At 32.9% G+C, this 16,348-nt stretch overlaps 1 protein-coding gene across 3 annotated transcripts in view; it reads right to left on the minus strand.

Moving 5' to 3' along the window:
* LOC106663869 (furin-like protease 1) overlaps window positions 1–16,348 on the minus strand; it is a 418,429-nt gene that overhangs the window by 54,573 nt on the left and 347,508 nt on the right. For all 3 annotated transcript variants that reach the window (XM_014389073.2, XM_014389074.2, XM_024226794.1), the window contains one exon: window positions 2,371–2,499. In XM_014389073.2, the coding sequence (XP_014244559.1) occupies window positions 2,371–2,499 (129 nt within the window). The remainder of the gene's footprint in view (window positions 1–2,370; window positions 2,500–16,348) is intronic.

A 16,348-nucleotide genomic window follows, 5' to 3' on the forward strand; every position in this document is an offset into this window, starting at 1 on the left:
ATAGTGTTATAAAATGTTGGTTCATTCATATCAGTCCTTGTATTCACATCCCATCCTTAGTTTATGAGCCCCACAGAGTTGGATTAATTTACTCTAATTACCCAACCGTTTAGGGGCTGGAGAGCAATTATGAATTACAATAAACATGCCGGCGAACCGCAGCTATATTAATTTTTCAGTAACGCATTAGCTGCGTGTATAAAACGAATTTCTGTTCATAAAATAAGGCAGACCCGCTTGCATGGTTTTCTCGTCCGGTACACCATACAGTTGGGTAATATTTGAACCAGGTCACGTACAGTGGAGGTGAGACATCAGTTTTCCTTTTATTATCGGTGTACTCCTCGTTCATTTACATAAAAAATATTCCTAGATTGATTTAGATTTTTCTTTCGAATAACACTTGAGAAATCATAAACTAATTGAACTGCTTTTATATTTTGCAGTTTAATTAATTTGAATATAAACATCATAGTAAAGGGTAGCATTTGTCCGATATTGAATGTAATGTTTAGCTTGTAAATAACACATCAGTTAATACTAATTTAATATCTCTCATTTTTTATTAATTATTTTGTCTCTCCAGCATTTATTCCCTCTTGAGAAAAAAATTTTCAATATAGTCACACACGTTTATAATAATTATATAAAACAAAAAGTGTTCAAAACTGAATGTATTCATCTTTGAAGTATTTGTTGATATGAAATGTATTCAAATATTTCTATTTATTATTTGTGCAATTCATAAAAAAAATAATAATAATAACATTTTTATAAACTGCCATTGCAAACATTTTAAAACAATGAATGGTTGTGTAAGTTAAAAGCTTAGTGCATTCAGTTGCACTGGAACGAATCATTGGATCATATACTCAAACTGCTATCCTTATATGTTTTTGAGTAATTTTAACTTAATTTGGTGGTAAAAATATTTTAAGTATAGAACAGTTACTCTCTGTAGGGTCAAACTGGAGAGAGATGACAAAGTTAAACGTGGTCTAACCCTGCCCAAATACCATCAAAAACTAGGAGCTATAAATGGCTTAATGCCGTGTTGATTCCAGGTTATATGGGAATTTCATGACATCCAACTTTAAAGGGAGCTTTGGAAAAATACATGCCGAATCTTGTATTACTAGAGAACAGATCAAATACTGCGAGCATATTACTTATTTTAGGTATGAGGTATCAAAAAACAAAAAAAACTATTAAAAAAACACCTTCGTTAGCTAACAAAAGGCCATGGTATCGTTGAAAGCTATCCCTGAGTAATGAAGTCTTCGACCGTCTTCCTACCCTGAGAACAATTCTATACTTTATTAAAAACAACAAAAATCTCACAGGAAAGGTATTAGCAAAGCTTAGACACAACTTTCAGTTCAAAACTGGGAAATCTCTATGATGCTTAGGGTTAAGATAAACCATAACATAATTAAGTATTTTTCAACCTTTAAAATATCTAAAGAGTTTCAATTTGTTCCTACTCAATATTTAAAATTTATTTTAATTTAAACTTTTATTAAATAAAAAAGATTAAATCGAAATAATCTAGGTAGAAGTAATGGATGTATTCAATTTTCGTTACTTAATTACATCATTTTTGATACAGTATTATAATAACGGCCAATGTTATAATTGAAAATAACCTTTTCATCTAAAAAATCTATTTTATTTTGTTCTTCAGTTCGTTAACCTCTCGTCGAGCTAATCGGCATAGACATTAATTAATTAATCCTTTTGAAAGGTCACAATTATCCTCTTGTAATATTAATTTATAATTATTTTCGTATTTTATTCAACCCCCGGCGATTTATCGAAAAATGACTAAAGGATGAATACGACCGATAATCCAATTATACGCAACAGACTGTTATATATTAAATGTGTGGACAGTTAATTGTACTTATTGAATAAATGCCATAAAACGAGCGTAATTTAAAAAAGGAAAATTTTTTTGAATACTTGACGAGGCGTATACGTTGTTCATTAATTTAATTGATGGACTTGGTGCTAAAAGTAAGCTATTTTGAAATTTGCCCTTCGAGAATTGCAAGAAGAAAAGTAATTTTAATATAATTCAAATTATACTTACGAGCCGATTTTTTTTGTCAGTTAATTGTAAATATATATTTTAGTCAATATTGTATTCATGATAAAGAGACGATGACTATATATATTGCCGATGCTTATCAATATTCAATCAATTCATAAATAAACAATCAGTACATAGTATTCAAGATTTTTATTTTAACTTTTAAATTGAATTAACTGTACAATCAATATGTTGTTGATATCGTTTATTTTATATTCTATATTTCATATAGGTAGTGGTTTGGTTAATTTAACAAAATAAATAATAATAGGACTTACGTAGTTGTCTTTTAAATCGGGATGATCCTTTTCTAAGCCGTCGTCTAAAATAGTGACTACGATTCCTTTTCCAGTAATGCCTTGTCGCCAGGCTCCCTCCACGCTCATGTCAAGACCTTGGCCTCGATTCTGTAAATCAAAGAAAAAAAAACATAATTTGAAAAATCAGAGGAGTAGACGGAAACAGTAGTTTGGGAGGGAAATTCGACTGAGTTACAAGACCACGAATTTACAACGAGCGGTTACTTTTTTCATTACCAGGGTTGGACCTGCATCTGAATAAATTATTGTTAATAATCGGCCTCTATAACCCTTTCGAGCGAATAGGTCATTTCGGGTTTTACTGCAGTTAACTATTTTAATTAAAACGAACCCCAGTCGGAGTAAAATTTCGGCCGGATATGTAGAGACAAACCAAAATTTTCGATTATTTTTTCTCGAAGTTTAGTAAGCAAAATTCTGCTTTATAGAGAAACTTAATAATAACTTACAAATATAAACTCTAAACAAAAAGCGAACAGTTAAGCTTATTAAAATAAAGTGTTAAACTTATTTCCTCGTAAATTATTTAACGATAAAACTACACGGCGTTTCGACGCCAATGAGTTATTGCTTGCAAAAAGGACCAGTTTATATATATATAACATTTTATAACTGCTGTAACGGCATGTTATAGGTTTGGGAATGTTGTGATGGTTCTAATCTTGACAAAGATGGTCGACCCTATCTTTGAAACATGTCCTAACTTGCGATGCAATGCAACTCTGGAGTCTGTTTTGTTAAGTCGAAATCTGTCTCATCTCCTATCCAAAACCCAATTGATGTATGTAATATTGACAAACTTATTTCAAAGCGGTTCCACTAATAAAAAGATTAAATAATATTCTAAATTTATATCCCTGTCAGTTTTAGTGATGGTAGCTATTGAAATAACATTGGTGCCTCTGAAAGTTTATCTCTTTACTCATATTTTCGCTAGTATTATTCCTTATTAGTACTTCAAGAGATTATTGATTTATCTATCTAAATTTTGCCTTAATAAAATTACAATGGAAACCCGGTTATCCGGACCCGTTTGTTAAAATATGTTTTATAAATTATTTGGAGATCGTGGGATGCGGTCTGGTATAGTAGTGTAGTCCCACGATCTCCAGATAATCATTAATTATCGTCACTAAACACCACCCATTTTTTTAAATAAATTTTTCATAATTCTCAATGAATGTATATTAATTTTTTACAATTCGTATTTCCACTATGGTACGTCGTTCGGAATTCGTAAATGCCACCAAATTCCCCTTCCACTAGACACACGATCGAAGAGGCCGGAGAGGACGACAGTGAGGTTTTTGTTTAAAAAAATATATAAAAAAATTAAATTTATAAAAAATAGTAAAAAAAGGTTAAGCTATTTTAAAAGACTAGAAATTTTTGTGCCGTGTTGTTTGTAGTGCGATTCCTTTGAAAACTTTTTTTTTTTTATTACTTATATTTTTATTAGGTATTTTTTCCGTATAAATTTTTCGAGAAACGCTTATCCGGACTTAAACAAAAATAAAACTAATAAAAACTGTTATTTTCAATGTAACCTGATAAACGAATAAAAATGTTCACTTTTGTATTTGTGTTTTTTTCCGTTGTTATAAAACGATACTAATAAAATCACAAATTTTCGGATTATCCGGACTTTCGATCGTCCGAACAAGTCCCGGTCCCTTCAAGTCCGGATAAACGGATTTCTACAATCTGATATTATCTTCAATTTAAAAAATTTAGGTCAAACAGTTATGTGTGTGGTGATTATTAACCGTTAGTCGATGATTATTCAGAAATCGTGAGATGCGGTCTGGTGTGATATAGGTTACAGAAAAACATTTTCTTTATCGTGCCAACGTTTCTATCTTTATTGAGCCCTGAAGATGATCTCAATAAAGATCGAAACGTTGGCACGATAAAGAAAATGTTTTTCTGAAACCTACATCACACCTCACGATTTCTGAGTAATCAAATAGTTAAGTAAATTGATTCGGGCAAAATTCTTATTTTTCTACTTAAACGTTTGATTCATTAGCTAAATTAATACGCAATAAATGTTGGTATTTGAAACCTTTGGAAAAATAAGCATACAAATGTTAGTATCTGTTGTAATATTAGTGTCTCGGTGTAGTGAGATTATTTTTTCTTATGTTTTATAAATGAAATTTTTTTGTCTTTTGTAAAAAAATGAAAGAGGTTTCGGCCACGTTAGCCAGAGATTTTATAACGCACACATTAATTATTACTAAGTGCTTTAATATTTATTCCTGCCAAACACTCAAATGTAGAATGTGTAGAATTAAAACGAGGAAGGTATCCGTTTAATGCATTTGTTTGGAACATTTTCCTAAGCTGGTTTAATAAATTACACTCAAGTTGAGAGATGTAAATAAAGGAATTGTCTACATAGTTCCAGGTTATAAATCTGACTCTCGTTCTGTTCCAAAGCCTTTCAATGGACATCCGGCTTAAACTACGAACCTGCATTTCATCACGCTTGTAGATTTCCCACTTGCTTTAACATAATGTTATCATCGCAACCAAACATCATTGTTTTGTTATCTTTACTTCTTTTCTATTACAAACTCGATTTAACTCATATTTTTTCTTTTAAACCCTTTGAGCTCGTTCTTTAAATTTTAATTCGCAGTTCATTATCTTTAGACTTCGATTTTTCTAGCGCTTACCTGGCGTACCGAAAAACAGACTAAGGCATCAGTTTTGAAAAAGAAATCAAATTAGCACTAACAATACTCTTTTATAAGAGTCTAATTAAGGGCCCGCTCATTTGCATCTCAATCTTCTCCATTGGGGTTAAGTGTATTACCACAAAGCTACTTTCGTTCCTTACGAAGTTCCACTCTCTTCCAGGCTGATAAAAGCAAAAATACAAAAGTTCTCGAACCCTTTTTAACAACGCTGACTCACAACTGGTATAATTAGTCCTTCATTGTTCGAATTAATGCTCAAAGTTGAGATAAAACGCTTTGATTTATTGTATATTTATAGCTAAACGATTTAACTTCAAATTAAACGTTTTCACAACCGCAAAATAAATATTTTAAAAAGCTAAAAATATAGAAAAGTTAATTAAATCTAAGATTTTATTTTAGTTTTTCATTCTATTCAATGGGTAGTTTATAATTTAAATGCAGTTGCACGGCTCACCTTCTATACTAAACCATCATGACTCTCAAGCCCTCACCACAGTTGATCTTGGCGCCGCGCTTTATAAAATTTTATTTCAAATTATATTTATTCCTATATAAATACAAATTTTTCGTATAAGTAATTGCATTACAACATATTATGCACCTCTAAGTTCTAGCAATAAAAACAAGTAAGCGACGAAATATCGTAATGAGGATATAAAAATGTTTTCAAGTATAATATGTGGACTTAAGAAATTTGTAATATCCAAATTACTATAACTGATCTTAAATTAATAAAATTGTAGAAACCGCTGAAAAATATACACCTAAAGACAAAACAACTGGATATTCATATTTTGTTGATTATTTCACAATGTATGTATTTTTAATCGCTATATTAATTACTTCATTCTTATTTTAATGAAAACAAAATTAAACGAGATCAGAAATTCATTTACAAATCTTAATTATGTCGCATATGTGTTCTGTAGGATTCCTATCAGCAGAATATACTGGCTTACATCCCCCAAGTATTGGGTGACAACTTGGGCTATATGCGATTAGTACTATCATGCATCAATGCGCAGTTGTCCCGAATAAATGGAGCTAATGGAACCACACATTACAGAAGAACGTCTGCAATGTGCCTTAGTGCAATTAAAGATCCTTTCTGTATAAGTAATTTGGTACGTAAAAGGACGTTAATTGAAAGCATTCCACACATGGTCCCTCTCAACTGATTGCCACAAACTAAACCGGCGTTTATCTGTGGACATGTGAATAAAACAGCCCGCCATTGTTGAAATGCCGAAGCGAACTTGGGAATAGTCGCCTTTCTATTCTATGCTCTTCCAGTAGTAGAGAAAGTGATGCGGGGGTCCAGAGACTCATGAAACGTTCCGATGACTGTTGTAAAGCACACCGTTACATGAGGGATCGTATGGAGTTGACCTATCAAGGAAGCCGTTAAACGTTCCGAAGAGCAAAAAACGACCGTCTCGAGCCGAAGTACATCGCGGTCGACCACTACCTTCTCTTTGATCGAGACTTCTGGTAGACCTTATGCTCTTGTAGACCGTGGATGGTAGAGCGCGGAACACCCAGACGTTTTTCCGTCTTTGGCCGAAGCAACTCCCCGGGTGAAACCTTCTCGAATAAAAGCCATACTTTTAAGAGAAAATATTAATTATAATTTTATTAACGTATAAATTTAAGAAAACAAAAGACACACACACAAACACCAATAACTCACTTGAAACGTTAGCTCTGGAAAGCTAACTGATTTTCTTTATTTTTAATCTAAACCGGATTAGCAACACTTTAAAGGTAAACAACAAGTAATTAATATTGCGTTTACGCTTTAAGTCAACTATTACGCGTTATACTCATTTATTATGGAAAATAAATACAACTGTCCGGTTTTTGTCTTTGAGTGTATTTTCAACGCTTGTGAATAACACTGTACTCACACCGGAATTCAAATGACTAATTTTATATAAAACTTTACTTCGAACTTTGAAAAGTTAGTCATAGCGTACTGAAACTTTCAAAATAATTATATTTAAATAAAGGGGGTGATAAGTATTTCTTGTAGAACAGGCGCAGTATGGAATTGTACATCTGCACCAAATCTGTGATTAGACCGTCTATTTTTGAGGAAAGTTGGGAAAAGATCTTCGAGATTCATATCGTATTACAACTTTCAAAATCGAACAAACAATCAATATTAAATTTGTATATGTGATTCTTGGATAGGGACTTTCTCCAACAAAAGAAAAAAAATGATTTGTTAAACGACAACATAATATATATATATACATGTAAGGTATTGGTTGAAATGAATAAGCTAGTGTAACTAGCGGGATTCGAACCCACGATCTTCGGCTAAATACGCCGCTATTCTACCACTTGAGCTTATCGTGACTTCGATCTTCTCGTACACCAACTTCCATCTCAACCCATCTCGACATCGACACCAACTTCCCATTTTCCCTCCTTTTTGCCATATTTTAAATTGTTGTGCAATCTATTCGATTCTCGGCGACAAATGAAATGGCCGCGGAGAGCTTAAGTGAAGATATACTTCATTTTGCTTATCAAATTAATTAGATTTCGTGGTCCGATTGACTAAATAACCTCTTTCAATTAATTAATCTTTATGTAAGGTATTGGTTGAGATAAAAGGAGATCAGCGGCTTATTTAGCCGAAGGTCGTGGGTTCGAATCCCGCTTGTGACATTGACTTTTTTATCTCCTTACATAAAGTTTAATTAATTGAAAGATGTTATTTGGTCAATCGGACTTCGAAATCTAAAGAATTTAATAATNATAATCAAATACAAATAATTCTGGGTTTCGTATAACAGCAAAAACGCAAAAAATAGACAATATTTTAATAACATAACTTAATTTCATCGGATTGTTGAATTTTTCTAGATAATTGAAATTCTTAAAATGGCCTTTTGGTTTTTTTGCTAAAATGACTATATAACCACCAATAGTTTCGTTTTTATAATGCTTTTGAACTGAAAAGGGGTCTTGGTGAAGTGCTTCACGTATTTTTTTTTCTAAACTGGACACGCTTGACTAATATTATTTGTATGAATTTGTGAAGACGTCAATGAGCCGTCATAAAATTATATATAAAGCAATAACTCCTTCATGTCTGGTAAAATAGTTGTTAAAGTAAAACCTATAGCGTAGTGTAATTAATGTACATCAAACAATTTTTAAAAAGTAATATCAAAATTGTTATATTTATACTATAAGATCGTGGGTTCGAATCCCGCTCGTGCCATTGACTTTTTTATCTCAACTAAAAACCTTAATTAATTGTAATATATTTATACTGTTCGCCCAAACGTTTTCTAAATTTTATCAATTTTAACATTGAAGAAATTGAATGAACTGGAAAATTATTAGAAACTTAAAACAAATAAGATATCTCATTTTAGGCTAAGTTTGATAACAAATTAATTTCTAAGTTCAAATTTATTATTAGCAATTCCCGAGTTCTCAGGCATACGTCTTCAAACATTGACATCAAAAGTTTCGCATGTAACTTTACAAAGGTAAAGAGGTACACCATACCGTTTACAGTTCGACGAATTCAGATCAACATCCTTTAATTGCATACGGGGATAAGGAAGGGAAACTACAGAATAAGATATCCATCCACAATGGAACCGCCGGAGAAAATTAATTAAACCGTCCGTGCTCACCGGTCGAATAAAATTTGCCGGGGTCCTAAATGCCGTTTCTCGTCAAAGGTGTAAAATAAGGCGGGTTGGGCTGGTTCCAAACGGTCAAGGACCGGCATCAGCAGTCAGCAGACTGCAAAAGTCAAGCATTTTAGCTTCCAATTGCAATGATCTGGGTTATACGAGCAAAACCTTCAAATTGGCTCAGCGTAAGAACCTGCATGAAAGGTTTTATTCTTTTATTGTATTCTGATTAATTACATATCGTGACCGAATTACCCTGTCCGATTTACTCGAAAACCGAATATTCACCATCAAAAGGTGAACCGCTTTGTGTTCGGTGGAACACTTTTTTAAGCTTTGTGAATTACTATTAAGCAGTGCACTCATTTATTGTTTCATCACCGACACCAGTAGAGCTTTACGAGCTGCCTCTGCCGCCCTAGTACCGAGCATAAATTCATACAATAAGCACGCATTAATTACGGTTTATGAACCCAGGTGAAAGAAAATATTTTGTAATTTTGAGTGAAATGTTCCAGACATTATTTCATAAATTCACGCATTATCCTGTTGGTAATACGTGATATAAAAACCTAATCCTCCTATGTAAATAGAAATGTTGTTTACCGGTATTAAATCAATGACAATTGAAAACCGCAAGAACGTTTCTGGTTACCTGGGAATTAATTCGAATTTTCATTCATTTGGTTCATAAAATAATCAAACATACTCATAAAAAAACTAATACGTATGAAACAGTTTTATACGAATTAGTACAGAGGCAAGCAATTAACGTCCTGGCGTTGATAAAGGCATTAATCAATCAATTTTTCACACCATTACCTTATGTGCATGCAATAAGAACAGCAAAAATTATCTGTAATGAATGCAATCTAAATATAAAACGTAATAATAATTACAAGAAATATCTTCGCACAGTGGTATTAAAGTCATTACGACATAAATAATTACAATTAAACGTTAGAAGATTTCAAACAATTTTTGCGTAAGAACCAATGTAATCACGCCTTTGAAATTTCATCAAACACCGTTCCGTTTTAAGGCTAATTTCTCAGTACACAACCCGAAATTGAACCTACAGCAACTGATAAATTACGTATATTTGATTTTATAAGAGTTCATTACATTAACAAACTTAGGCAAAGCTGCAAATTAGACCGATTAAAATATTCTTTGAAATTCATTGGAGAGAAGTAAAACGATATTTTCTTTATAGATTTTGAAATGTTCCTGTAGTCTCAATATTTGCTGTTAATTATTAACTCGTACATGTATGCTGATCCGACATTGAGTCGCTTATTGGTTCTGACTTCACTCCCGGATTTGTTGAACTTCTCAAAAGAGTATAGACATTGCGCCATCCTCAGTGAGGAACTGCGTTTCTCCTGTGTTCTTCACCGAAGATGGCACAATGCCGAAAACGCGTTTGAGTAGTTTAACAAAACCAGGGAATGAAAACAGGCCCAGTATGCCGGTTCACATGAATCGATTGAGTACATCGAATTGAAGACACACACTCAACATCAACCAATGACCATTTTCACTGAATCAATGAACATGAGTACTTTGCAAAAATGAGGATATACTCAATTGAATTTGGGATAATACAGGTAATGACATGCCTGTAATGAAAACACCGCTGAACGCAATGGATCCACTGAAGATGGCAAAAAGCCGAAACGCGTCAGATAGAACAAACAAGCAACAATAGGCAGAACAAAATAATTAGAATCGGCTAAGTCAGAGGTTCAGTTAATCACTCCGTAGACCTCAGTTCCAAACAAGGTTTTGTAATGTTAAAATATGTGTAAAAAGTTACTTCCAATAAAACATTTACCATCCTACCTCTAATGCGTGTGATGATGTTTGATGGTGGGTCGAGGGTGTGAGTAACATAAATAACCGTTCACAACAGTCAGTTTCGCGTATGTAATGCTTAAATTAAGCATATTTGCTGCTTGGTGCGGGCTCAACCAACGTACGCGCATAAACAAGGGAGACGGGCCTAAGGGTGATTTGTGCTAACAAGACCTTGTATAATAGTGTTACTTAATATAGTGTTGAATTATCCGAGTTGTTTACTGAAATTCCGCCATAAATTTCCCCTCGTAACACCTTGGGAAAGCTCTCACCTTTATTATTACTCTATTCAGCGAAAACACCGCCGGCCCACGAACAGCGGCCGTTGTATTTCTGCTGGCAAACATTCAGCACGGGTTGCCCACAATTCGTAAAGACCGCTCACACGATTTACAAGTCTTCGCTCTGACAAACGGGCTTTCTTATATTTCAGCTGAGTTCTCGGTGTTGTTTTATTCATTTTATTTTCAAAGAACGGGAGAATCGCCACCGTCGTCCAAACTATTGGAAGGCGGCAGAATGAAATTAGATGAGAGGCGGCGGAAGAATAACTTTCTTTATAGAAACCGTACTTCTTTGCCATATATCTTATCTTTTTATAAGAAATATCACAAATAGAAATCATATTGATCATAATCCTGTAAGATAATAATTAAACAATAAAACCTTTTAAAAAATATTTGTTTACGTATTCGCATTTTCAAATATGTTTAAGCCTCTCATTCATACTGAAAAGACCTTTGATAAAGTTTATAATTACGACTTACTATTAAAGCATAAAAAAAACCTCCCTGAAACAAACTAATGTCTGTTGAATGACTATCTTGGAAATGTCACAAAACAATTTAGAATAACAATTTTGTGATTCTGGTAAACAGAAGTATATTATTTTAAGTTTTGAAATAAAGTTAAGCAAGTTATAGAGTTTGAGCGGCTTCGAAAAATCTTGTCATTAATAACAAATTTAAAAAAAGCAAACTAAAAACTATAAGGCATGACAGAGAGTAAAACAGCCATCGCCTAAACACAAACAACAAGCACCAACACAGTATAAATAAACAAAAACTTTATGAAACATTGTTAGCTAGTAATAAAAGTTCTATGTCGATGGTAAAATGAGCTTTACGATACCAAGGTAGAAGTTTACGTAAATCCCAATCAACCACTGAAAAATCCCGTTTTTCATTCAACTTATTCATTATTTTGACCTGTTTTTTCTAAAATTAGTTCACTACATTTCTATAATTATTTTCTCGTAGTATATCTTACTGCTATAAATTAACAGAATCTTTTCAATCGTTAATAGGAGCTGAAGAGTAAAAATTAAAATTTTACCAAAAAACTTTATTTTTTGAAAACGTTTTCTCTCGTTCATATATTCTAATAATGTTGCAAAACAACTCCAAAAGTTTGGTTTAGTTAGCGTTTACGGTTTCGGAAATGGGGCAAACATTCGAAAAAAACTAATTTTTTGGATGTTCCGGAAAACCACAGATTTTTCATAGAAAAATAAAATAAAAAACACGATTTCAACACTACCAATGCACAAGGAAAGTAATGTTTTAATATGTAATATCAAAAATTTTACGAATATGGTAAAATTCGAAATTTCCAAGTGAGTCACTCCCATCGAAACGTACGAGCATTAAAAAACGTACTCTTTCAGGTACAAAAAATGACGTATCTAGGTAAGAACAGGAACCGTAAAATTTGTTCCTCTCGCTGAAAACTACATGTACAACGTAATTAGCTTAGTGATCAGTCTGAGGGTACATTCCTGTTTAATCGTAAAACAGCGTGAAGGAGCGGACCCAGTAACATCAATTACAATAGTCCATCCTACCATCATGTTCAGCTTCGGTAACCTTTCAGAGAAAACACCCCGTGTACAATTCGTTTCTAAAAGACCCTTAACAATTTTTTTCCTGGTCGATAAACCTTGTTTTATCAATTCAATTCAAAAGCAATAACCTACCCCTTCCTATAAAGCCCACAACATATGGCCGCCCCTTCGGCTTTTATCCCAAGGACATATTACCCAATGCCACAATATCCAGCAACCCTTCGAAATGTGCAGCCGAGTTTGCCTTGTTGTTAGGCATATTGCATGCTGAATAAAGCAATTGTGGGACTTCTGACGAGGGGGAAATATGTTTTTGGACCTTCTGGACTATATGAGTTATCTCAATGTTTTGAGCTAGTTATATCAGATTAACAACAATAAACAAGATCACATGGGATTTATTTTTAATTATCCCTAATAGGTTTAATATAACAGTAAAATTCTAATGACTATACATATAATGAGGGATGTTGATGGGGCCGACAAGATGGGACATCACTGCCTTATGCGCTTTTCGCCTCTTTGAAACAATACATCTTTCCTGCCATTCAATCTGGGACGAGTAGATGGGGAATGGGGAAAAAGTACAACATAAAAGAAGAGGACAAGTTAAAGATATAGAGACTATCACAATGAATAGGTCAAGGAATATAACAGATTAATATCATATGCTGGAGGTGAAAGGGCCTAAAAACATTATTTAGTTTTTAAAGAAAATTCATTTAGAAATGGGAACGTCTTATATTAAACCAGTAAATTAAAATTAAATAAAATTTAAAAGAATAAAAAAAGAAAAGAAACAAAAAGATGCTAGCTTAGAATAACCATTTATGATAGCTAATCTTTAACCATTTTTAAACATTTTGATCTGTACGAAATTATTAAGAATGTGGTAGGTTGTAGGCAATTCTTATTACAATTACATATCTTTTTACAAGCCGAAGGTGGTGTGTTCGAATCCCGCTCGTGGCACTAACTTTTTCATTTCAAACAAAACTTTACATAAAAATGATTGTTCGGAGATCGCGAGATGCGGTCTGGTGTGTCGTAGATTTTAGAAAAATATTTTCTTTATCGCGCTCACGTTTCCATCTTTATTGAGATCAACTTCAGGGCCTGGGATTTATAAACATTGTTTACATATACAAATACATGTAGGATGTGACAAAATGAATTTGTACAATGCTAGAAATTTTTAGATTCAATCGAAGTATTTGTACAACACGAAGGGCAAGAATGACACATCTACACGGAAAACAAACACTTTGAGTGATTACAAATTCTTTTTTCGAATCGAAAATTTTCTAGCATTGTATAAATTCATTTTTAATCTAAATTTTTTAGCATTGTATAAATTCATTTTTTAAATCTAAAATTTCTAGTATTGTATACATATATTGTGTCACATCCTACATGTATTTGTAAAATTTAAACAATGTTTATCAATCCCAGGCCCTGAAGATGATCTCAATAAAGATCGAAACGTTGGCACGATAAAGGAAAGTGTTTTTCTAAAACTTACGTCACACCAGACCGCGTCTCACAATCTCCGTGAATAATCATTGACTAACGGTCACTAAATACCACACAATCTTACATAAAAATGTTAATTAAGTGAAAGAACTAATTTGGTTAATCAGACCACGAAATATAATGGATCTTATTACAATGTTGTATAAATTTTTTTTTTTTTAAACTACAAAAATATTAAGGTAAGCGAGTTTTCCAATGCTTTTTTAGTATGTCAGATTAAATGTGTTTTTGCTTCTCGCCAACTTCCTAGAGGAAATATCAAAAATATAAGTAGATATTTCCATTTGGTTGACTTGATCTGAGGGAATCTCATATTGTTAACCCCGATCGAGCTGCGCCCTTCGGTGGAAACGACACGGCCATAAAGGTTCACATTTCGCGAATATTTCCGAGCAGGGTGTTCGTTTTAAGTGAGATTTAGAACTTGAGGCGGGTTTATTAAATCGGGGGCTGTTGCCACGACCTAATATAGCCCTATCAAAAGACGTTTATTGAAAAGCACGGCGAAGGGTACGCGATAAATTGTTGAATAATGTTAAGAGTAAATGGCGTATTGTGCCCCTGGCTGCGCCTCCTTTTAAGGTTCACGGTTTATTGCCTTCGGCTGAACCTTGACCGTTGCATTGCACGGTTGATAATTTGATCACGGTCAAATGAATAATTAGGTTCAATGGCCCCGACCGGAAAAATTTTGTCACAGGATATATCAAAAATGATTCTTCTGAGTATTAACTTCATCATTATCAACATCCTCAAAACACAAATACAAATATATAATCGACTCTCATATAAATCAAACACTGAATTATCATAAGCAATGTAATAAACGAGATAAAAGCAATTGCGCACCCACTGGGAAAAAACCATCTTTTGAGGATGGCGTTTCTAAAAATTAGACATTGGGAAAAAATTCAATTTTATTCCTAAATTTTTTTTATTGTGCTCATATTTAATCAGATTCTATTGTTCTAGTTAATACGTTTTTTAAAATTATATTTTGAGATTCTATCCGAATCAAATTATGCACCGATACTTATCCAGTTTATAAGTTGACGGCACTTGGTTCACATCGTTATTCACGTACACCTTTGATTTGCTAGAAAGGTAAAATGGGATAAGTAATCTGAAATAAAAGCCGCTATATTTTACAAGTGATATAGCTGCACCAATTCACTTTTTACCAAAGAAAAAAGTTAATCTTTTTTTTAAACGCAAAAACATACTTTGTAACACTTATAATGGAAGGCTACGTTGGTGGAGACATATTTCAACGAAACCTTTCTCATTGATACTAGGTCGAAAAATATTAGACACGAGTCCGAGGGCAAAAAAAAGTATGTTTAAAAAATACCAAAAAAGCGTTCGCAAAGCTGCTAGTGTTCGCAGCGCACACAATCAATTTGGATGAAATTTTAAGGGGTGTTAGTAAATGGAAAAAAATTAGTCGCTATACAGGGGTTCGGAAAAATCCCCCCCCCAGGAAGCACGTAATAAAATGTTGACTATTCTTTGGTATTCTGGCACTAGGAAAAGCTAGACGTTAATTTTAAATTTATTAATTATTAAAAAGATTCTAAATTTATATTTATTACTACATAGCTGCGATGTAATAAACAATGTAATAAAATAAATCAAACTATAAGATCCTTCCATGTTTGTACTTTAAAATTGTTCGTACTTTTCGTCTAATGGGTGTGAAATTAATACAAGAATACGAAAAATAATCTAAAAAACAATGAAGTAAGAAATATAAATTTGTAATCTTTTTTCTCAATTAACAAATTTTAAAATTAACTTTTATCCATACGCAGAGTCAGACTACACCACAATATTTAACATTTTATTACATTCTTCTTGAGACTAATTTCGATAAATCCCTATGCACATTATAAATAAAATCTAAAATACATTTTTTGGCTCCTGGGGCCCATTGAACAAAACTCTCGGACAAACGTGAAATATTTTTTGGCCTAGAATCACTAAAACAATTTCACTGAAATCGGTGACGCCACGAACCTCCTCTTGTTACAAAAATATTCATTAGTTCATAGTACACTCTTTACATATACTTCAGTACATGACATATTTGAGTTTACACATAGAGAAGTATTGCCAGGCCTAAATACTGGGATATGCACTTATCCCATTTTCCCAAAAATTGACAGTTTTGCGTGAAGGATGAAGAATCAAAAAGGCAACAACAATCACAAAATAACTGGTCAACTGATGACGTTTGATTAATAGACTGAACATATCAACGTTTCGCAAAGTTAGAAGTTAAATATCATGTTTTGAAGGGATTTTTTGAACCAAAACCCGTTTTTTTTTTA

This window comes from Cimex lectularius, unplaced genomic scaffold (assembly GCF_000648675.2).
Source record: "Cimex lectularius strain Harlan isolate CLEC.00 unplaced genomic scaffold, Clec_2.1 scaffold7, whole genome shotgun sequence".
In the NCBI taxonomy this organism is placed as follows: Eukaryota; Metazoa; Arthropoda; class Insecta; order Hemiptera; family Cimicidae; genus Cimex; species Cimex lectularius.